Genomic DNA, 23,633 nt, shown 5'->3' on the forward strand with positions numbered 1-23,633 from the left:
CGGTTACCAGCCAACAACGGGAGGTGGCCAGGTGGGCAGGTGGCAAATGGGATCCACCTCATCTCGTGCTTACACGCACATGGGACTCGATCGGCTCCCCCCTCCTGGCAAGCATTCGCTTCTCTGTTGTCTCCCAAACACCGTCCTCGGCCTAGAAATGCCTCCCGATCCGTGCGCCGCGTGTCCCTCCTCGACACCTCATATAAGAGGCCTGCGCGCCATTACCGTTACCAACACCAAGCAACCACCTCCACCTGCGACTGCAAGAGACCACTACAGATCGCATTCTCTCCGCCCACCATCTCGCGCATCAACACCCTTCCCCACCCGTTCCATCGATGGACAGCGTGGCGGTGTCATCTATAGCCCATGGCCATGGTCGCTGGTCTGTGGCTACTTCTTCCCGGCGACGCTCTTCCTCCTGCTCAACATGGTCATCGGCACCATCACGCTCATGTCCTGCTCCCATCGCCACTGCCACCGCCGCCGCGACGACGATGACGGCGGCCACTGGCACTACCAGCAGCAGCAGCAGCGCCAACACGTCCACGTCTAGCCTCCTCCTCATCAGTACGCTCTGGCTCCTCCACCACTACTCACACGCATGTCATCCGTCATGGAGCACCTGTGCTCGCTTGGCCTCTACCGCTTCCAATCCAGCGACTGATAGAGAATTACATGATCACTAGCCATAGATCTAGCATACAAAACTAATATTTGGGATAAATAGCGAGTCCTAGAACATGAAGTAGTATGAGATTTATTGATAGAACGAGAGAGAGGGATTGTAGAGGTACAAACCATCGGCCACCTTCGTAGAAGATGAGCTGGCCATGGAGTCGCTTGTCGGTGGCACGGTGAAGCCCGACGGTGAAGATGTTGTCGCGGTGGCCAGTGGTGGAGCTTCCCGTCGCTGGCAGCACCCTCTCTCTAGATCGGCTAGGGTTAGGATGTAGGTGGGGCGTTTGGCGGCTCAGGTGAACGTCGTGCCTTGTGTCCCGACCCCCACCTCCCTTTTTATGGAGCTGTGCGACGGGGGCCCACCAATCATGGAACGGTTGGACATCCCCGATTAGGGCGTGGATCCAAGGATCAATTGGTGGAGATCATCTAACATTCTCCCCCTTGATCTCACCTTATGATTTAAACTTAACTTACTTACTTTATCTTGTTTCCATTCCACCACAGATTAATGCATAGAGCATGCCTCATCGTCACGGTCAGTTGCTATTAGATTAAACAACTACAATACACCTCTCTGTTTTGAAACAGATTCTCAACTAGGCCCTTATTATCTAGGAATCATAGGCTTTCCCTTAAGCCCATGCCGACTACATGTTCTCTGAACACGCTGGGTGGTAAGCCTTTTGTAAGCAGATCCATGAGCATCTTTTCTGTTCTTATATGCTTAAGACTAATTATATGATCTCAGACTTTGTCTTTCACAATATAATACTTTATGTCAATGTGTTTGGTAGCACCACTTGACTTATTGTTGTGAGCATAACATACTGCTGGATTATTATTGCAATATAACTTGAGTGGTTTATGTATGTCGTCTACCACTTTCAACTCGGGCATGAATTTCTTCAGCCAAATTCACCTGTCCTCTAGCCTCATAACATGCTACAAACTTGGTATACATTGTGGATGATATAGTGATGGTTTGCTTTAAGCTTTTCCACGATATAGCTCCTCCTGTGAGAGTGAATATGTATCCTGATGTGGACTTTCTGTCATCTCCCGCATAATCAAAATCTGTATACCCCTCTATGTATAGAGAATCAGATCTTCTATACGTTAGCATGAGACCCTTCATACCTTGCAGGTAATGAAAAACTTTATTTACTAATTTTCAGTGCTCTATTCCTGAATTACTATGATATCTGCCAAGTAACCTGGTAACAAATGCTAAGTCAGGACGAGTACACACTTGAGTATGCTATAAACTTTCGACAACTGAACTATATGAAACCGTTTTCATTTGATCGATCTCATATTGGTTCTTGGGACATTGAAATTCCCCATATCTATCGCCCTTGATTATGGGAGCAGGTGAAGACTTATATTTTTGTATACTGTATTTCTTTAGAACTTTTTCTAAGTATGTCTTTTGTGATAATCCTAAAACCCTCTTTTCTTTATCTCTGTGAATCTCTATTCCTAGGACGAATGAAGCTTCACCAAGATCCTTCATATCAAACTTTGAGGACAAGAACTTCTTTATTTCTAGTAGTAGATTAACATCACTGTTAACGAGCAAGATGTCATCCACATACAAGACTAGAAAAATGTATTTCCTATTCTTGAACTTTGCATAAACGCAATTGTCCTCTATATTTTCTTGAAACCCAAACTTTCTTATTGTACTATGAAACTTCAAATACCACTGTCTTTAAGCTTGTTTTAATCTGTAAATGGATTTCTTCAGAAAACATCCCATATGTTCTTTTCCTTCCACAATAAAACCTTTCGGCTGTGCCATGTGAACATTTTTCTCTAGATCTCCATTTAGGAACGCCGTCTTTACATCCATCTGATGTAATTCTAAATCGTAATGTGCTATAAGCGCCATTATGATTCTAAAAAATCCTTACATGAGACTGGAGAAAATATCTCATTGTAATCTATGCCTTCTCTTTGCGTGAAACCTTTCACCACAAGTCGTGCTTTAAACCTTTCTATATTTCCTTTGGAGTCATGTTTAGTTTTGTAGACCTATTTATAGCCTACTATCTTGGCTTCTTTAAGATTTGTTTCTAAGTTCCAAACACCGTTGGCTTTCATTGATTTCATTTCATCTTCCATGACTTAAAGCACTTGGATGAGTGAGCGCTTCTCATGGCTTCTTCAAATGAGGTGGGATCAGCCTCCATTTAAAATTCCTCACATTCATAAACTTCATAATCATCAGAAATGACTGATCTCCTTACTCTTTGAGATCTTCTAGGGGCCTCGTTAGATGACACTTGTTCTATATGACGTTGTTGTTGCTCTCTCTCTGAAAGCTCTAGTTTAGTTTTGGTGAATTGATGAAACCTTAAGTGCTAACCTAGTTTATCATGTGATCATGACATAGGTAGCACATTCCAAGTGGTGAATCAAATAAAGATCATGCCATGATGATGGTGATGCCATGGTGATGATCAAGTGCTTGGACTTGGAAAGAAGAAAGAGAAAAACAAAAGGCTCAAGGCAAATGTATAAATGGTAGGAGCTATTTTGTTTTTGGTGATCAAGACACTTAGAGAGTGTGATCACATTTAGGTTTGATAGCCATACTATTAAGAGAGGTGAAACTCGTATCGAAATGCGGTTATCAAAGTGCCACTAGATGCTCTAACTCATTGCATATGCATTTAGGATCTAGTGGAATGCTAACACCCTTGAAAATGTTTGTGAAAATATGCTAACACATATGCACAAGGTGATACACTTGGTGGTTGGCACATTTGAGCAAGGGTGAAGAAGTTAGTGGTGAAAAAGGAGTTAGTCTTGCTGGTTACAAAGTGACCGAACGCTGGTCTCAAAGGAACCGGTGCGTCCGGTCAGTTGTAACTGCAAAGACGCTGGCGTCGGTCAAACAACCGGACGCTGGGTCACTCAACGACCGGATGCTGGTAGTCTGTGTCTGGCCATGGTGACGTGGTAGCATAGAAGAAGACACTGTGTGACCGAATGCTGGCTGTGTCCGGTCAAGCTTGACCGAACACGTCTGGTCGAAGAAATTCGTTTATGGAACCTTACTGGAAACGACCGGACGCTGAAGGATAAGCGTCTGGTCAGTTTGTGCGCTGCGTTTGGTCAGCAGATGACCATTGAAATCTGACAAACAATATTTGAAGTAGGGGACACATGGCGTAAATCACGTGACCAGACGCCGAGGGCCAGCGTCCGGTCAATCTGACCAGAGCGTCCGATCACCCCGCGTTGTGCCCAGTGAAAGGGTACAACGACTTTATTTCGTGGGGGCTTCTATTTATGCCCCATGGCCGGTTGAAGCTCACACCTAGCCATTTTCATTGACATAACAACCTTGTGAGCTTAGCCAAAGCCCTCCCACTCATCTCCATCATTGATTCATCATCTTTGTGAGATTGGGAGAGAATCCAAGTGCATTGCTTGAGTGTTTGCATCTAGAGGCACTTGGTGTTCGTGTTTCGCTGTGGGATTCGCTTCTTACTCTTGGTGGTTGCCACCACCTAGATGGCTTGGAGCAGCGAGGATCGTCGAGCGGAGGGTGGTGATTGTCTCCGGCTCTGATCATGGTGATTGTGAGGGGTTCTTGACCTTTCCCCGACGCAGAGCCAAAAGGTACTCTAGTGGATTGCTCGTGGCTTATGTGATCCTCATCTTGTATTGGTTGTGCGACACCCTATTGAGGGTTTGGCGTGTGATGCCAATTAGCGCGTGAACCTCCAAGTGAGTGAATCGCCACAACGAGGAGTAGATTGCCGGCTAGCAAGTGAACCTCAGTAAAAAATCATTGTGTTCATTATTTGATTCCGAGGTGATTGGTCTTCATTGATATTCATTCTTATGATTGATTGGCTCCTCCCTCGACAAGGCGATATAAACAATGCTCGCTCTCTTTACATTACCGCAAACTAGTTGTCAAGCTCTTTAGTGTAGCTAGTTGTGAGAGCTTGTTAGTTTGGTTAGTGTGGCTCTTTAGTTAGCCTTTGAGAGCACACTAACTTAGTGTAGTGACATAGTTATTGTGTGGATAGAAACTACACAAACTAGAACTATGGTAGGTGGCTTGCATTTTTAGTAGGCTAGCGCAACACTCGCTTTGCCTCATAATTGTCTAACCGGTTTGTTAAGTGTTGTTGTAGAAATTTTCAAATAGGCTATTCACCCCCTCTCTAGCCATTAGGACCTTTCACCCTCATGTGTGACAATGGGTTCTAGGGGATCCTGGTGGACTAGTTCCTCATGTTCATTCATTGTTGCCATAGGAGAACTAATAACATGTGCTGTTACTACAGTGTCTTGCACTGTTGATATAACAACAAGAGGTAGTGTGAAGAATGTCTCCTGAACCATAGGAGTGGGCACGTATATACGCTTCTCTTCAAAACTAATTTCATGTGCTACCATGCTCCCCCAGATCATATCTTCCTCCAAGAAGACAACATGTCTTGTTTCTACAAACTTTGTTTGTCTGTCAGGATAATAGAAGCGATATCCTTTTAACTTTTCTGGATAGCCAATAAAATGGCAACTGACTGTCTTAGAGTCCAGCTTTCCTATGTTTGGGTTAAATACTTTTGCCTCAGCTGGACAACCCCACACACGTAAATAGTTAAGTGAGGGTTCCTTTTCTGTCCACAACTCATACGCTGTTTTGGGCACCGACTTGCTTGGCACTCGATTAAGTATATTAATGGCGGTTTTTAACGCATCCATCCATAAACTTATCGGTAGGGTAGAGTAACTTATCATGCTTCTCACCATATCTATTAAGGCATGGTTACGTCTTTCAGCTACTCCATTCTGCTGAGACTCACCCGGTGTAGAATACTAGGCTACTATGCCATTTTCCTGTAAGAAGCTTGCAAAGGGTCTAGAAACTTGGCCATATGGGGTGTGTCGACCGTAGTACTCCCCCCACGGCTGGACCTTACTACCTTAATATTTAAGTTATGCTAATTTTCTACTTCAGCCTTAAATATCTTAAATTTATCTAATGCTTTCGATCTTTCCTTAATTGGATAAATATAGTCAAAACGAGAATAATCATCTGTGAATGTTATAAATGAATCATAACGATCCACACTCTTCATAGGAAAAGGACCATAGATGTCTATGTGAACTGTTTCTAAAATTCATGCGCTTCGTTTGTCATCTTTCTTTATTCTCTTAATGTACTTTCCTTTTATGCAATCTATGCATTGTTCTAAATCTAAAAATTCTAAAGATAGAAGAATTGATTTCTTAATCAATCGCTCTATTATCTCCCTCGAAATATGGCCTAAACAACAGTTCCATAATTTTGAAGATACATCATGCACTCTCTTTCGCTTATTTGTTGCATTCATAGACGAGAAAACATTCTCATTCTCAGTGCTAACATCATTCACATTCTCAGAAAGTGATAATAAATAAAGCTTGTCTTGTCAGAAGGCAAGACCAACACACTTATTATTAATCATAATCCAACATTTGCCATTACCAAAATAACAATCATATCCATCATCATCTAGTCGTGAGACACTTATCAAGTTTCTACACAAAGAGGGTACATAAAGAATATCTGAAAGCTATAGTCTAAAATCATCATCTAATTCTAGAGACAGATCTCTAATGGCTTCAACTCCATTTGCTACTTTAATCCTTCTTTCTCCTCTTTGCAGGGTTCTTCTCGTACGAAACCCCTATAATGAATTTGCAATATGAACAATTGCACCTGAATCAATCCACCAAGTAGATTTTGCATAACTTAAATACAAGGATTCATCTATGAATGTAATAAAATCCTCACCTCTCTTTAGAAGGCTCTTCAAGAAGTCTGGACAGTCCCTCTGGTAATGTCCATGCTTCTTGCACCATTTACACTGATCCTTCTCAACTTAAGCATTGTTGTTCTTCTGATGGTGGTCATTCTGAGGAGCTTTCCCTTGAGGTTTGACATTTTTATTGAAGTTCTTCTTCTTGTTGTCCTTCACAAGGTAAGCAGAGTCACTCTGTAAGGATTTCAGCCTCTCCTCTTCTTGAACACACATTGCAATGAGCTTCTCTATATTCCACTTATCGGGCTGCATGTTATAATTAACAATAAAAGTTTCATATTTCTTTGGCAAGGAGGCAAAATCCAAATGAATCAAGAACTCATCCTTGAGCCCCAAATCCATTAGCTTCAGCTTTGAAGCCATGTTGCTCATCTTTAGTATGTGCTCTCTGATATCGCCACCAGTATACTTCTCAATGAATAGTTTCTTAATCAAAGTACTGGCATAAGCCTTTGAAGAGCCATTGAACTGACTCTCCACCTTCTTAAGATACTTTGTAGCGATATCACAATCTGGGATAGATCCTCTTATTGCATCTAAAATTGTGGACTTAGCCACCATCAAGCACTTACGGTTTGAAATATCTCATTTCTTGCGTTTGAGATCATACTTCATCTATACTTCTACATGATCTCACTGCTGAGCAGTGACATCAGCATCAGTCTCATTATCTTCCCTTACTGGGTCCACTAGGTCAGTCGGACATGGGGAGGTAAGTGCTAGGTCATTTTCATACAGCGCAAGTGCTAGTTCATACTTCTCTCGCCATACCCTATAGTTGCACCCTTCAAGAGACGGTATGTGCGTGATAAAAGCCATTGGGTTGAGTCCTGAAAAACATCGTTGGAGATAGTGAGGAATATATGACATAATAATTGCATGCCTTTATTTAACGTTGGTCAAAATTAAAACATACAACATTCTTATACACTAATTCTATATCACCGTTGGGCAGAAATAGAATTAATGCTTGGAAAACTTATGAATAAACATTATAATATTGCTATTATCAATGTTGGTTAGAAAAATAACAATATTATAATTTACTGACTAAAAATAACTACTCTTCAAATTAAATTCTCCCATTGGTTCGAATTTAATTAGAAGATAATAAACTTTTATATTGCAGCGAAAACATGAAAAAATTATTTATCTACTTTTTAGAAGCGTTTTATTGTACTAATCTACTCTTTGAAAAAATTATCCCGTTGATTCAAATTTTGATAGAGATTGAAACTGGACAAAAAATCATCAAAATTTGCTTCTGAAAATGAATAAAATAATAACTCAGTTTCTATTGTTCATTTGGCCCAGTCTGTTGAAATAGTGCTCGGCCCAGAGACGAAATGCCACCCGTGCGCCCGCGCTCGTGGCCCAGTAGCGGCCCAAACCCAGCGCGCGCTTGCTCCCCCACGCCTGGGCCACAACCTGGGCTTAGGCTGGGAATTCCCCCGCCCGCCTGGGCCTAATCTAGGTCTAGCGAATCGTAGCCATTGATCATGATCGAACGGCCGGGCAATGTTTGCGCGAGAACAAAGCTCCCACCGTGGCGTGGTCACCCTAACCCTAAATCATTCTTGCCTCCCTCCGTCTCCTCTCCTCAGCGTAGCCGGAAGAGAAAGAGAGAGAGCAACGCAGCGGCGTCGCCACCGGTCCCCTCGCCGGTGTGCGCACTCGCCATAGGTTGAGTGCGCCACCGTCGAGTGGTCTGGGTGACGGTGCCCTCATCCCCATACGCGCTGCGGTGGGCTTGCCCTTAACCCTAGATCTAGCCCTCTCTCCCCGCCACACCCAAGGTCAACGTAGGAGTGGCTGCGCCACCATGGCGCCCTTCGCCGGTGCACGCGTGCGGCCAAAGCCATGCATGGCATCGTTGAGTGGCACCACGGTGGTGCTCTTTGTACCCTATGCTCTTGTGTGTAGCACCGTAGAGCGCCGGTGAGCCGGCGCTCTCTCAGCGCGCACTGTCTTCCCGTATAACGGTAGTACCGCCAATGACGAGGAAGATTCTAGGTAAGTCTTGTAACGCCCTAGTGTTAAGCATGCATTTGGCATTGACATTTCATGAGCACAAGCATCATTGATCATTCATGAGCATGAGCATCTCAAATTGTACCTCTATGATTGTATATATCGCATGTGTTGTCACTAAATTCTTTACATATGCTAGGGTTTACATGTGACCAATATATAAAATGTTGGTGGGACCTTAGGGGTACCCTAAACATGTTTAAAATGTCATATGGAATAACTTTGGTATTCATGACTTGGACCAATTTGGCCTCTAAGTCATGGTTATAGTGTAACTTACTATTTTCAAGTTGTATGTTTGACCTAAGTTGAACTATAGCATAGAGTATTTGCATGGTAGTGCACCCTTAAGCAAAGTTATAGTACTTGATAAGGGTAATAACTTTTATTTTTGGGTCAAGGTTTAATTCTATGCTTAACATGGTCAAATCATGCTCACAAAAGTCAATACAGTGTTGTTTTGAAGACTTACAAATTTTTCTAAGTCTATAATGCGTTACAGTTTCAATGTACCGATGTTTGTCATGCTGTAGCTTGTAAACGAGGCTGATCTAGACCAAGCTCATTTAAGCAAAGTTGGAGTACTCATGAAGCTCTACAACTTTGATTCCTACCGTTTGTGCTGAATCGCGCTGGTTTGAGAGATCAAGAGTGAGGAAGGGAACGGTTTCAGTCGAGCTAAATCAGGCTCATGCCGATTTGGGCATGCCGATGGTGGTCGATCATTGTAGGCCACGCTCACCATTTGGCAGCCGCACGCCAGTGCAGGCCCCACCAGTCAGGCCAGGGTGAGCTTCAATATCGCCGCAACGCGCCCATCTGCTCACTCTCACTCATTTCCTCTCCTTCACTTGCTCTTGCACCTGCCACCGAAGCACTATGCTCACCATTGCTGCCACCGTGCTCTGCCACCATGTAGCGCTGTTGTCACCACACCATTGTCCAATTAAGTTCGCTAGCAACTCCACCGTAGTCACCTCTTCCACCCTGACCAGCTTGCCCCTCTTGTAGAGCTAGGGTAAGGTCATATTTTGCTTCGCCGCCACCGCGCCATCACTGGAGCGCCGTCGCGCTCATGGATCACCGTGGCTGCACCTGTCCACCACACCTCCTGTCCTCCTCTTCGTCGATCTATAGTCATCTTGTGGTCCTTACCCTTAGTAGGAGCTTGGCTGGATGCTACTGCTTGGTCGTGCGGGAACACGTCGCCCCTCCCACCGAGGCTGCCATGGCCGTCGAGGTGTTCGAGCTCGCCGTTGCCGAGTTGAGCCATCGTGTTCCATCTCTTTCACGCACATTAGGATGAGTAAGCCTAGACCTAGCGTCTAACATGATGGAGACCTACCTCTGGCTGCCATCTCATTGAAACGCCATGAGCACCGCCGTGCTCAGTGCGTCGCCGCACGGGCATGCACACGGTCAGAGCTCGTCGTCACATCACCGGAACCCTAGCCACTTAGGTTAGCTCCGATAGGTTACCACGTAGTTGTAGAGCACCTCATCGGAGCATATGGTGGCCGGAGGACGTCGGTGTACCGCCGCGTGACCAACGCCGTCCGCCATTACCGCCGATGAGCTACTTCCGGTGAGCTTCAAGGCTAGCCGAGCAACTATCGACGCGGCTTGATGTGACAAGCATGTAGGTGTTGTCGTCGTCGCCGGATATCTCGCCGCCGGTGAGATATCGCTGGTCAGAGCATCTCCTCTGTTCTCGTGTTGCTGACGTCTGGGTCCCACTGACCAGCGGACCCCATCTGTCAGTCACTGTGATTGTATTAATTTTTCTTATTTTTCATAGATTTGAATGCCAACTTCAAAAATTCATATCTAGATCCAGGAGTGTCCAAATGGGGTGAAACAAATTTTGTTGGATTCATCATGAAGTGTAGTATTTGATAAAAGTATGAATCTTATTGTTTGAGATGTTTTTCTAGGAGAATTAAATGGAGATAAATAAGTGCTTTTAAATTGTTTGCAATCTTGTAAAATGTATCACTTGAGCTAGGAAAGTGATAAAATTGTGATTCTAATTTTGATGATCTTGTGTTGACTTGATCTTGATATGGAAAAATAATGAAATTACTGTAAACTTGATTGGAGTAGGGTCTTGCTATTTATATTTTAATAAATGGTGTTTTCTGAGGAAATTCATAAGGATAAAAATAAGTAAGATATTGCCATGAAAATTTTTGTTCAGTGTTAATAGGTTTTAGGAAAGCTATGAAAAATATGAAATCTATTGTTTGATGCTTTTCAATAGGGATAACTATTTTCACTAAAATCTGCCCTTATAATTTACCATTTATGTAGAGGGTGCTACACTTGTCTATTTGGCATGAAATTTTTTGCAGTAGCCTACTGGGATTATATATGAACCACTGTAATTTTCTCAGAATTTATTGTGTACGTTTGATATATTTTCTTTATTTCACCTTAGTGTCCTAATAAATTAATAAGGCATTTAAATAAATTATTTGGGCTTGATCATCATATTTTCTAGAGTGTGTATGATGCCTATGAACTGTTGGTACCTTTGGTTGTGCCCAATTTTGATTTCTAGTATGCAGTAAAATATTATGGCTCTAAAATTTAATTACAGAAGTTGTTTGGACAGATTCTGTTGCTAGGTGTTTTTCATAGGTAAAATGGAGTTTGCTGTAAAAATGGTTAATAACAAAGTTATAGGGAATTTCTTTATCTAGCTTGTGTCAAAGTTTAAGGGCAATAGGCCAAATGGTTTGAGAGTTATATCTATTTGAATTTGGTCTTCTGAAATGCTTACTCTGTGGAATTTTTAGATAGACCTGGGAGGTTTACCTATTTTATCTAGGATAGTAGTTCAATTAGCTTTTGGTGAGTAAATGAAAGTTGTAGGAAATTTTATAAGCTTTCCAGAAAATCTAGAATCATGGCATTTGGTTGAGTAGAACTCTAGTTATGATCTAAACTTGTAGCTGTTATGTTGTGGTCCAGAAATAGACTTAGTGTGGATTCTTGAAATTTCTAGAGAAGAGATATGCACCTACTCAGTAAATAATAATTTCACCTTGTTATTATCCTAATGACCTAATATGATAGTCATTATTTGACCATGCACATTATCATGACATATCATCCTTGACCCTTCTTATGCATTCATGATTCTCACTTTTTGAATATGCATGTAATAGGTGCGACAGAAGAAATCACCGTGTTGGAGTACGAAGCCGATCCCCAGGAAGAGCATCAGGAAGTGCAGCAATAGGAGGCCCTAGGAGAAGGCGAGCCTGATAGTGAACAGTTGCCCGAGTGCCCAGATCACCAGCCCTCCACCTTTGTGAAAGGCAAGCCCTGAAGCATTTTAAGCCTCCTATGTTTTTGAACTATCAACTTGAGTCCTTTTATGTTGATACATTAAGTATTAGGAGTTGATTGAAACCACTTGCTGCATATATCTTCCTTATCTAGATATATATATCTTGAATCATATGTAGGTTCAGGATCGAATATGTGCTTAGCCATGCTTAGTCGGTAGAAGCCGGGTGATTACCTATCACCTACATGATATAGGCGGATAACTAATCACGGTTGGCTATATGTGCTAGCGTGGAATATAACCATGTGTTAATGAATAAAGGAGATCGGGCGGGGTCGTGATAAAGAAGCAACAAGGCATGGAGGTCTTGGGTGCCTATTTATCCCCGTCTATGTCGATTAAGGACCGATTCGCTGTACATCCTCATGTCATGTTGAACGCATGCTTAGCACTTAGTTGGCCGGATCCGATGATACGACCGCGAAGTCGAGTAGCTCGATTTAGGCCAGGCCTCGATAAGTGAAAGTGTGCATGCTGGAGGTAGTAAGGATATGCGGAGAGCTAATGGCGTGAGTCCAAGGGCGGGACCAGGTCCCGATCTTCCTAGCAGATTGGTAGAATCTCTGAGGGTGCAGCGCTGATCAGACCCGCAAGTTAGTCCTGAATTATACCAAAGGTGACCTGAGGCTACCTTCACGAGGTGTGCCTTGGTTTGTGTTAAGAATAAATTCCCCAGCTAGGAAGGAATCAATTCAAATCGCTGTGTCTCTCGGATAGTGAGAACTTGACTGAGCAGCGGCAACATAGAAGCACTAATTGAAACTTGATGGTTATGATGATGCTCAACTTACTCTTATACCGGATATGGTTACTAATGCTTGTTAGCTTAATCAAGTGATTGCTCTAGTACATGTGCTAATCTAGAGATACTTAATTGAATAGGTATTCAACTTGATGCTAGAGGTACTAAATCACCAAGTTATTTTACTTAAGCTTTTATGCAAATGTTGTCAAGCTAACTCCACCTCTTAAAGCCATGCATACTCCTTGGTGTCTTATTATTTTTGGTTTATGATGGGTAAGTCTAGCTGAGAACTATTTGTGAACCTATCGTAACATGTGACTGGTTGTGTTGAATCATGTACGATCTTAGTTTGTACGTTGATTTGTTTGAGATCCCCCATGATTTCATCGGACTACCGGGTTTATATGGGTTCAAGTATGATGGTTTGATCACTTCGGTGATTGCTATTGTACTTGTGCTCTTATAAATTGGACGGTTCTGGTATAGGTCTCTCCCTTCGCCAACCTTTCATTTTTCTAGGGTAGGGTTAGGGTTAGGGTTATGGGTTAGAGTTCGATCTGATTTGAATCACCTCCTTCTAATTTCTTCTACTCGGTTTTCAATCCTATTCATCTTGTTCTTGATTTCCTTTTGATCTGATCCACTGCAAGAGCTAGATCTATGACTAGTTAGGCGACTGATACCATTGATAGAGAATTATAGGATCACTTGCCATAGATCTAGCATACAAAACTGACATTTGGGATAAATAGCGAGTCCTAGAACAGGAAGTAGTACGAGATTTATTGATAGAGCGAGAGAGAGGGGTTGCAAAGGTGCAAACCATCGGCTGCCTTCGTAGAAGATGAGCTGGCCATGGAGTCACTTGTTGGTGGCGCGGTGAAGCCAGACGGTGAAGACGCTGTCATGGTGGCGGCGGTGCAGAGGCGGCGATGGCCGGTGGTGGAGCTTCCCGTCGTTGGCAGCGCCCCCTCTCTAGATCGGCTAGGGTTAGGATGTAGGTGGAGCATCTGGCGGCTCAGGTGAATCTCGTGCCTTGTGTCCTGGCCCCCATTTTTTATGGCGCTGTACGACGGGGGCCCACCAACCATGGAATGGTTGGGCGCCATCGATTAGGGTGCGGATCCAAGGGCCCAATTGGTGGAGATCATCTAACAATGACTTCCTACCCGAGTACAACCATCACCTCTCCACGGTGACACTCGCCGCCGCCGCCCACTCGAGCAGTAGCGTGATGAAGTAGGATCAAGCCCAGTACACCAGGAGCCGGTCAGAGCCCGCCAAGAGCAAGAGGCCTCCGCTGGCTCGCAAGAACAATGATAACAAGGAAGATCAGGCGGTGAAGAAGTCGACCTCAAAGGTGAAGAAGCTTGAGTGTGCCCCACCGTAGGTGCAGGCGCAGGTGCGGTGCGCGTTGAGGGCCCTGGCACCGAGAGGCTTGGTAGTCAAAGAAGAGGAGGATGTGGCGGCGGTGAGCGTGGACGTGAGGGAGGACGACTTCAACAACAAATTCAAGCAGTAGCTCCAGCTGCAGCGGCTCAACTACAAGGAGATGCTCAACCGTGGCTTGTAGGGTATAGCCCGGCACGACGATCAATGCCTTCATCAGTTACTAGCTAGTGTTTGTTGTTGAGTGTGCGTGGTGTATTGCATAGTGGTATAACAAATTAACAATGGAACGTCGGGTTTTTTATGCCAGTTTCTTCTGATGATGACTTGTGCATTGTGAGTTCCAGGCCATCTGGTCACGATCACGACCGACCGATGCGGTGGCCGGTGGTGTGGTTTCTCTTAGAAATTAGAATTGATGCGAGACACAGCCGTGGCCAATGTTCTCATTGTCTCATGTCAGTTCCTGCGTCTATCATCTGATCAGGCTGTGCAGTTAACCTTTTTTTGTGCTAACACACGCATACATTGTCTAAAGAAAAACTAATATCGGGAAGCGCCAGCGCCTGAACGTCCGATGGATACGGATCCATTGGACTGTTCTGTAGACGTACTCCCCCAGCGCGCCTTCCTCCTTCCTAGTTCCGCACCGCAATGCTACCAGCACACCCTCCCGTGACGGGCGAAGGAGCGGACTCACTGGCGATGGTATGAGGCTGGGGCAGCAACATGGACCGCCGCCGCCACCCTGAGATCGCGCGCCCGCATGAACTGTCGCTGCTGCGTCTTCATCGAATGAAGAGCCCCACTAACACCGATGATCCCGCGACCTGTGATGCCTACGAAGAGCCCCGCTAGCCTCTGTGCCGTACGAGTCCGCACGCCCCCAGATTGCCCCCGCAGCCTGTCGCGCCCGCCCCATGCCCGCGACGAGCATGCTGCATGCCCACGCCCCCACGGCCACAGCACCCCACGTCCACCAGCCCTAGTACCTTCGCCCGCTAGGCCCCGGCGAACCACGCGCCCGCATCCGTCCTGGCTCGCCCCTCCTCTGCCGAACAGCATAGAAAGTTGGAATAAAACACGTGCAACAACACGTGCAACAACTACTGCAACATTAGGCTGAAGCAGCTAAAACACCATGAACATATATATTGCAACAACAAGGAACAACAACTGCAACATTTGGATGAAGCAGTTGAAACACCATGAACATATTATTGCAACAACAAAGGAACAACAGCTGAAACATTAGGCTGAAGCAGCATGAAACACCATGAACATATTATTGCAACAACACGGAACAAACTGCTGAAACAATAGGTTGAAGGAACTAAAACATTTGGAACATATTATTGCAACAACACCGAACAAACTGCTGCAACAAATAGGTTGAAGGAGCTGAAACATTTGGAACATATTATTGCAACACTGGTGTGAAGCATATGAAACAACGCTCGAAATAAAAACACTTGCAACAACATGGAACAACTACTGCAACATGAGATTGAAGCAACTGAAACACACTGCAACATCTCAAGCAGTACTACTACAACATCGCAAAAACATATGTTGCAACAACAACAAAAAACCATTGCAACATTCGAAATCATCTGTTGCAACATCCAAAAAAACCATTACAACACGGCGAGATCTGACCCCCCTAGAGCTCGTTGGAACCCTAGCCACCGCCGCATCCCTTAGATCCAGAGGAGGGGGAGGAGGAGGAGGAGGGCTCAGATCCAGAGGAGGGGGGGGGGGGCTCAGATCCAGATTCAGAGGAGGAGGAGCAAGGCCTCAGATCCATATCCCTGCGCAACCTACCTCGTCGGAGCCGCCGCCGTCGTCCTCGTCTCCGGTGGGGTGCGGGAGCTAGGTCGCAGGGAGAGTGGGGGTGCATGGAGGTCATGGAGGGCAGGGGAGGGAGGGAGGAAGGGAGCACGGGCGGGTGGACGCGCAGCGAGCTCGCGTGCGGAGGGATGGAGGTCGCAGAGGGGCGAGGGACGGAGGGAGCTCGTGCGGCGACGGCGTGAAGAGCGGGTAGGAAAGCGGCATGGAGAGCGAGTGCAGGAGAGAGCGAGGGCGGAGGAATGGGTGGAGTGCGACTGCGGGAGAAAGCGACCGCGGGGCAGCTGACGGAGCGGGTGAAATGCGAGTGCGGGGAGAGCGGGTGAAGTGAAGCGGCGTCGGGCGAGTGGATAAGATGAGGTGCGGTCGGTGAAATCGCAAATGGTAGTGTGACGCGCGTTCGACGTGTTGGACGAACGGGTCGTAGCATTTCCGATTGCGGTATGGGTGCAGAAGTTTCGAACACCGTGTGCTTGCCCTCATCCAAATGTTCTCTTCACATTCCAAGAATCGCGATAGAAAACCGGATAGAATCACGAGAAGAATAGCTAGCTCTCCAATCAAAAAAAGAATAGCTAGCTCTGGCAAATCCACTGTCTGCGAAATGCATCCGTTTTTGCAAGGGTACGTGATTAGCATCAGGAAACGGCTGAGACCACCCTGCATTATTTCATCACAAACTACACAATCAGTACGTTACAGAATATAGAGTACAAACACAGAGCAATAACATTATGTCAGAGGATTAAGCACTAGTATCATATTACACCATCATCATCGCTGCGCTTTGCTAACAATTCACAAAACAATATTAAAGAAAACACAAACCAATACAACAGTAGCAAAATGTCCTCCAAACATTGAACCATTCAATTATGAACAGACTAATTGACCCCTCTAACTCTAAAGCATGCTGAGAAAAGCTTAGTCCCGGGCCGATTCTTATCCTTGACCGGTGTCTTTGTCTCCTTACTAGCCATGGTAGTGGTTGTGGTGGCAGCAGCGACATCGTCATCGATGACCGTCCCGGTCACGACCGGCGGTACGGGCAGGTTCCCCTCGGCAGGCGGTTCGAGCTGCCACAGCCCGGTTTCTCCGATGACCATCCCCTTGTTCCGCTCCACCCACCACGACTCCGGCACGAGGTTGTCGTCGTTGAGGAACGCGGACGACTTGTTCACCAGCGCCACGCTGCGGTGCACCTGCAGCTTGAACTCGCCGTCCTTCCCGTTCCAGCCGGCCACCGTGTGCAGGATGCCCTGCAGGTTGTGGTAGTCCCCGAGGTTGGTGGAGTCGTCCTTCACGTACGGTGACTTCTTGGAGTCCACGGCCAGGACGTCGCCGACGTTGGCGTAGCCCAGGAGCCCGCTTGGATACAGCGGGATCACGTCGGGCGTGTTCCGGACGTGCAGCGCCCGCAGGTTGGGCAGCTCTTCGAACCTCTTCTTGAACTCCGGGTTCCCGATCTGCGGGCTCCCGAACACGATGACCGTGACGGGGATGTCGGCGCCGCCGACCCTTGACACGCCGTTCACCGCGACGTCGAACGCGCAGAGCGTGGCCAGCGACGCGCCGAGGCTGTGGCCCGTGCACACGATGCTGAGGCTCTCGTCCTTGTACCGGGCCACCAGCTCGCGCACCGCGGCGAGCAGCTGCTCCCGCGCGCTGTACTTGGAGAAGGGCGACCGCTCGTCTCTGGAGGTGTAGATGAGGTACCACCCCTCCATCACGCGGGCGTGGCCGCGGGCCGGGTCCCCCTCCGGCAGGATGGCGTCGGGGGAGACGAGCTCCGGCTTGAGCACGTCGACCCACTCCAGCGTCCGGATGGTGCCGCGCCACGCCACGTAGATGACGCGCTGGCCCGTGGCGGCCGCGGCGGCGTCCGTGGACACGGAGACGTAGCCGATCCAGTTGGACTCCTTGCTCCATGCCTCGCGGGAGAGCGAGAACACCATGATGCCGCCCGGGAACGACGCCTGGGAGGTCCCGTAGAGGTACGCCGCCGGGGAGATGTCGGCGGCGGCCGGGAACAGCGTGCGGGCGAAGAGCGTGGACCTGGAGTAGCGGCAGCTGCCGCAGTACTTGGAGTGGGAGTCGGAGTTGAAGGAGTCGTAGGTGACCTGGCAGAGGTCGCCGCAGAGCAGGATGAGGCGGCGGAGCGTGAGGTCGAGAGGGTCCAGGAGGCCCTCCCAGTGCGCGGAGCCGAGCAGCTCCGGCCATGACGCGGAGCCCTTGACGCCGCCGACCAGGGAGCTGGACAGGAGGACGCCCTGGCTCGCGTCCATGTGTGCCATGAGAAGATGATGAGCTAAGTGCGAGTGTGAGCTTGTGAGAGAAGGGGCTGTTTGGTTCACAGCTCGGCTGCCAGGCACATCGATCTCACCTCAGGGGCTCGAAAATTAATGCCTGGAATCAATGTCTTGGTGAGACTTGGTCTTATTATGGTAAGACTGGGGGCTATGCCTTGCCCTAAAAAATGTCTTGGTGGGACAAGTGAGACAGACAAGTCTGCCTGGAGAGTGGAGAGCAACTAACCAGCCCTAGATACGTGTTGAACAGAGTATTTGACTGATTGATTGATGTGGTTGCTACTGTGCACGGAACGCCAAAAAATTTGCTTTGAAGCTGGTTTCACTCAAACGGGCCATGGCACTAGCAAAATCAACATAATTTTAGTCACCGTATTGGTGACCATGGTTTTAGTCAAGTTTGGCCAAATGGGAGGGATGTCGAGCCAAAATTTGACACCCAACCAAATGAAGGTAAATTTTGGTCGAAGCGGCCAAATTTTGGCTTGACGTCCTTTTGGACACACATGGTAAGCAATCAAAGCGCATAAGTTTTCTTTTGTAAACTATTCTTATTAGTAAAGGGAGAAAATTGGAGTTTCGTGGTTATAATCGAATGCCATACTGTAAATATCCAAAGCTCGACCATGGACATCTTGCAAGTTGCGTAACAGTCTTCTACACATACCATGGTAAAGCGTCAAAGTAAGCACGACAACAGTATTCAACAGTGGCACTCAAACTTAGTCAAACCCAGTCCACATGGGCGCATCTGACGGCTGTGAATCAGTCACGCCTACTCGAACCCCTAAGCCATGGGGGATGGATGTGGGGCACCAAGAAGCGGCGACAACCATGTTCCTTTGGGAGTTTAGGCTAGAGAGAGATGAGCGAGCACATCCATGGAAAAGGATAAGCTTCCGCTTGTTACATTGAGTTAGGGGGAAACAATAAATTCAAGTATGAAATAATGGAAAAGATGATTAACATATCACAGTTTGCTAATGGCATTGTGTAAGGACCTTGATGTCGCCTAGAGGGGGTGAATAGGCGTATCAGAGAACTTAAAACAAACTAAAACATCGGATTACTACACTGCCGGAAGTTCTAGCACTTGCCGGAACTTATGGCATTCGGAAGTTCTGGCACTTGCTAGAACTTCTGACACCCGGAAGTTCCGGGGCACTTCCGGCAGAACTTCTAACACCTATATGGAGCTACGAAAATAGAGTCAAATGAACTTCAACTTTAGATCTACGAATTACCCCACTTCCTAAGATGTATATGAAGGTGATGCGGTACTCCCTTGCCCTTGTACCACCTCTAATTTGTAGATCAGGACCTTCAATTTGTAGATCGGGACCAAACCCTAGAATCGCCAACAAACAAGTAGAGAGCAATACAAATAGCAAGAACACAAAAGACAAGGTGTTTAGCCCGTGGTTCAGCTCGCCACCAAGGCTTGCCTATGTCCACGTTGTTGAGGAAGCCACAACGGCTTATGTTTCTTTCAACCTTATCCTCGTTCTCAAGTCAAGAGAGTAAATCTCTTGAGATAAGGGGTTCTTACTAGATGTAGAGGGTGATAACAAACGTCTCGGAGCTACCACAAGAGTTGGAAGCTTTCGGGTGATGCCTAGCCAGCTAGGAGCCTTGCTCTAAGAGTAACAAACACAAATCCAACCGGCTTAACGAAGAAATCAAGTGCTCAAGATTGCTTTGATGTTTCTCTCACTAATAATCCTTCTCTCACTCAATCCCTTACAAGATTTGAAGCTAGGAGCAAAGGGGATAGAAGAGATGGGCTTTTGGGAGCTAGAGAGGTGCTTTGGCTGAAGCTTTGGTCGAGTAAAGTGAGTGGGCAACGGTCACAAGAGAAGGTGTTGAGTATTTATACTCGAAGGCAAAAGTGACCGTTCAGATCTGCGTCGGAACTTCCGACACAGATCGCCGAAAATTCTAACACCCAAAACTTCCGACAACTGTTGGAACTTCCGTCAGTCAAAGATCAGGAAACTAACCCTAAGTGTTTGTGAAGTGATAGAGTGTCTCCCAATTGATTTTAGTTAAATAATTGAGCACTCTATCTTCCTCAGACCACCTAGATTTGCATCCCTCTTTATAGGGCAGCATATCCTAAAATCAAGATCAAAAGAATATAACCATTTTAACCACTTGAGTCTTCAATGTCTTCATATGCCACTTCTTCTTAATATCACTTCATAAAGGGAAGCAATCAACTTTGTCTCCTCTCTTTGAGCAAATACAGCTTGAGCATGTGACTTGAACCATTTCAACACATGTGATTTCAATCCATGGCTTCAAGTCACTTCCCTAATGATTTGATCATCAACACAATAAGACTTCTCATAGCTCGATTAGTACCTTGACTCAATGCAAGTACTCACTTCTTCACCTTAGCCATGGTACCTCGGTCTCCAAGCCATTGCTTGCCATTCACCTTCGCTTAGTCCCTCGAAGCCCTTTCCTTGCTATCTTCACCCTATCGAGCCATACTCAAGTCACATCATATTGAGCATCCATTGAAAAATCATTTCTTCAATATTGCGATCCTTGCTTGAATATCTTCTTGATATGAATGCTAAGATCAATCAAGCTTCAATTTACAACACACAACTTAGGTCTTCATTTGAACATTATGTGGAATATAATCAAGTTTGTCTTCTTGTTGAACCTTTATATACTTCTCATTTCATAATCCATAAGTGTATGCAATAAACTCAATTTCCTGTTCAACACTCCTGTTCAACACTTAGCAAACTTATTAGACCTTTAATTGTGTTATCATTCAATTCACCAAAACCCACTAAAGGGCTAGATGCACGTACAATCTCCCCCTTTTTGGTGATTGATGACAACATAATTAAAGCTTATAAGAGATTGATAAATAATACGATTTTGAATCCTATGATATAGTGAGCTCCCCTTAAATGTGTGCATAGAATGGAATTTCAAATTTTGGCCTCAAATGCCAAATGCACATACTAAGAATAAGTGTGGGAACTCTCCTAAATCTTAGCATCCGTGGGGTGCAAGGTGTCATCATGATAAACGTGATGCTCATGGCAGTTCATGCACTTTAGAGAAAATAGATAGTACACCATTCAAGGCAAGACACACTAACATAAATGGTCCTTACCAAGAGCATCAATTTAAACTATCCTTGCACACACCACACAAAAATTGAAAAAAATCTTATATGCCTCTCTTTTACCCCTTTAAATCCATATATCAATCTCTCTTCCCTTATAATCTCTCTCAATATTTCTCCCCCTTTGGCATTAATCTCCAAAAAGGATCTCTCCACCAAAAGGAAGAAATGATGGTAGACAAGTGAGGGCAAGAGGTAGGTAAAAGTTTAGCATATAGGATATCTCTTCTAAGATTTGTACCAAACAAAGTATGCAACAATTTAAGTCAAGATTCTTGATAAGTTAGCATATTTAGCTCATACCTCACTTAGATGACATTTTTAATATAAGACTTACTCATGACATCACCACAAGAGATATCAACCAAATATCTAAAGAATTCTCTAATCGTCACCACAAGAACAAATTCATGGTGTGACTCAAAATATTGCATACACATGCACACACTAGCATGTAAGGGCCTAGATGCACAAAGGTAATACAAGAGTTCATGGAGCGATATACCTTTGTTTTAAGCCTCACAATCACCACCATGATAATGATTTTCATTAGTTGTTTTTAGTGCTTTGATGGACTTAGTGCTTCTTTATGCAAAAAGATTTCATTTGTGCCCACCTCTCTTCATCATCATATTCAAGGAGATATCACAAACTTGTGCTTGATCTCAATTGAAAGTCCATTGCTAGCTCTTGTTGTCATTTTGAGATACCAATTGAAGGCATATTTCTTGATATACCAAATTGAAAGAGTATCCACCAATACCAATTTAAATATGATCTTCACAATTTGACACCAATAGAAAAAGTGTTCATAAGTTGATGCTAATTGAAATGGATTCTTGTATCTCATAATGTTACCTAGGGAATGCTCATAAAGACAAGAGAGATAGCATTAAATTGCACAAGCTAGAGTTTTACAACTAGTGACCTTCTAGATGTGGAAGGCATGTAGATCACTAATTACAAAACCTCATAACATAAACTAAATTCTCCCTTTTTTATAGTGCATACATATATATGTGGAAGGCAAGAATATATGCACTTTTGGTCAATTAAGTCCAAACAAGGGAATTTAAGCTATATTATGGAGAGTAGCTACTTAAGAGATAAAATTGCAATCCAAATAAATATGAGATATAACTTTACCCATTTGGATTGAGTTAATGTAGCATACCCATGAGAAACTCATTCTCACCAAGAGACTACATAAGTTCACTAGAAGAAAAGGTTAGTCTCGAAAGACACAAGACATAGAATGGGCTCCCCCTTAATATGTGGATCAAGTACTCGAATTATTTGTGAAATGCACTTGAATCGGTTTAAGGGTCTAGAGGAATTCATCCTATATCTTGGTCAAGGCATGATAAATTTATAGGAATTGAAATTATGCTAAGGAAACATACTACCAGCAAGGTAGATGGATCACTATCGATGTTCCTTAACTCATAGTTTTAATCACCAACATCCCTATAAAATTCACTCAAATGAAAACAAAACCTAGTAATAGGGATTTAAACTAATGATTTCCATAGGTTTTGGTGAGTTGTGCATTTGCAGGACACATACATAGAATACATATGAAAAGTAGTCGAAATGCGCAAACAGAGAAAGCGCAACATAGATCTACTCAAGTACATAGAAGAAAGGCCCACTTACCTTGCATACCTAGGCCCAAAACCCACCAAGGAGGAGTCTAGGCCCAACATGCAACCACCATGCGGAAGGCGGTTGTAGGGAGGCACCATCTGGGTGCGGGCGTACCATAGCTGCCCAACCGCCTCCAGCCGCCACATGTCATCCCCTGGTGATCCCTCCATGACGATTGCATGGGTACATGCAAGGAAATCCTCCCCAAACCGACCATCTCATGACTATATATAGATGGGGAAGGCTCTCACATGAATCATCAATGCAAGAGACAACACAATGTGACAAGAAGAGTAGAGCTACACTCCTATTTTTTGTCTTAGCTATTTTAGTGTAGGGAGTGAGTGAGGAAGAGAAAGAGATGGAGAAGTATCAAAATTGTCGGCTATCTCCTCTTGTGTACTTGGTGAACTTTGTACATTGAGTGGAAGGAATGCCAAGAGTGTTGGCTACCTCTTCACTTGTACCTCGATGAATCTAGTACCATTTGGAGTGCAAGGTTTGTGTTTATCTTCGGTGGTGAGTTCTACTTTAAGTTAGTCTTGTTCATTATTTACTTGCGGGTTCATTGTTTGACTTTGTGACGAATACTCTAGTAAAGGGCCCTGATAAAGACAGATAACCCTGATTGATGCTAGAGTAG

At 45.1% G+C, this 23,633-nt stretch overlaps 1 protein-coding gene and 1 pseudogene across 1 annotated transcript; one reads left to right on the forward strand and one right to left on the reverse strand.

The window, feature by feature from the left end:
• The first annotated feature begins 157 nt into the window (after positions 1–157).
• LOC136460940 (uncharacterized) lies at positions 158–14,219 on the forward strand (annotated as a pseudogene).
• Positions 14,220–16,602: 2,383 nt separating this feature from the next.
• On the reverse strand, positions 16,603–18,267 carry LOC136458849 (phospholipase A1-II 5-like). The gene has a single exon (XM_066458764.1). It carries the CDS (start codon positions 18,175–18,177, stop codon positions 16,768–16,770), a length of 1,410 nt encoding a protein of 469 aa, XP_066314861.1. The 5' UTR covers positions 18,178–18,267; the 3' UTR covers positions 16,603–16,767.
• Between the last annotated feature and the right edge of the window lie 5,366 nt (positions 18,268–23,633).

This window comes from Miscanthus floridulus, chromosome 6 (assembly GCF_019320115.1).
Source record: "Miscanthus floridulus cultivar M001 chromosome 6, ASM1932011v1, whole genome shotgun sequence".
NCBI lineage: Eukaryota > Viridiplantae > Streptophyta > Magnoliopsida > Poales > Poaceae > Miscanthus > Miscanthus floridulus.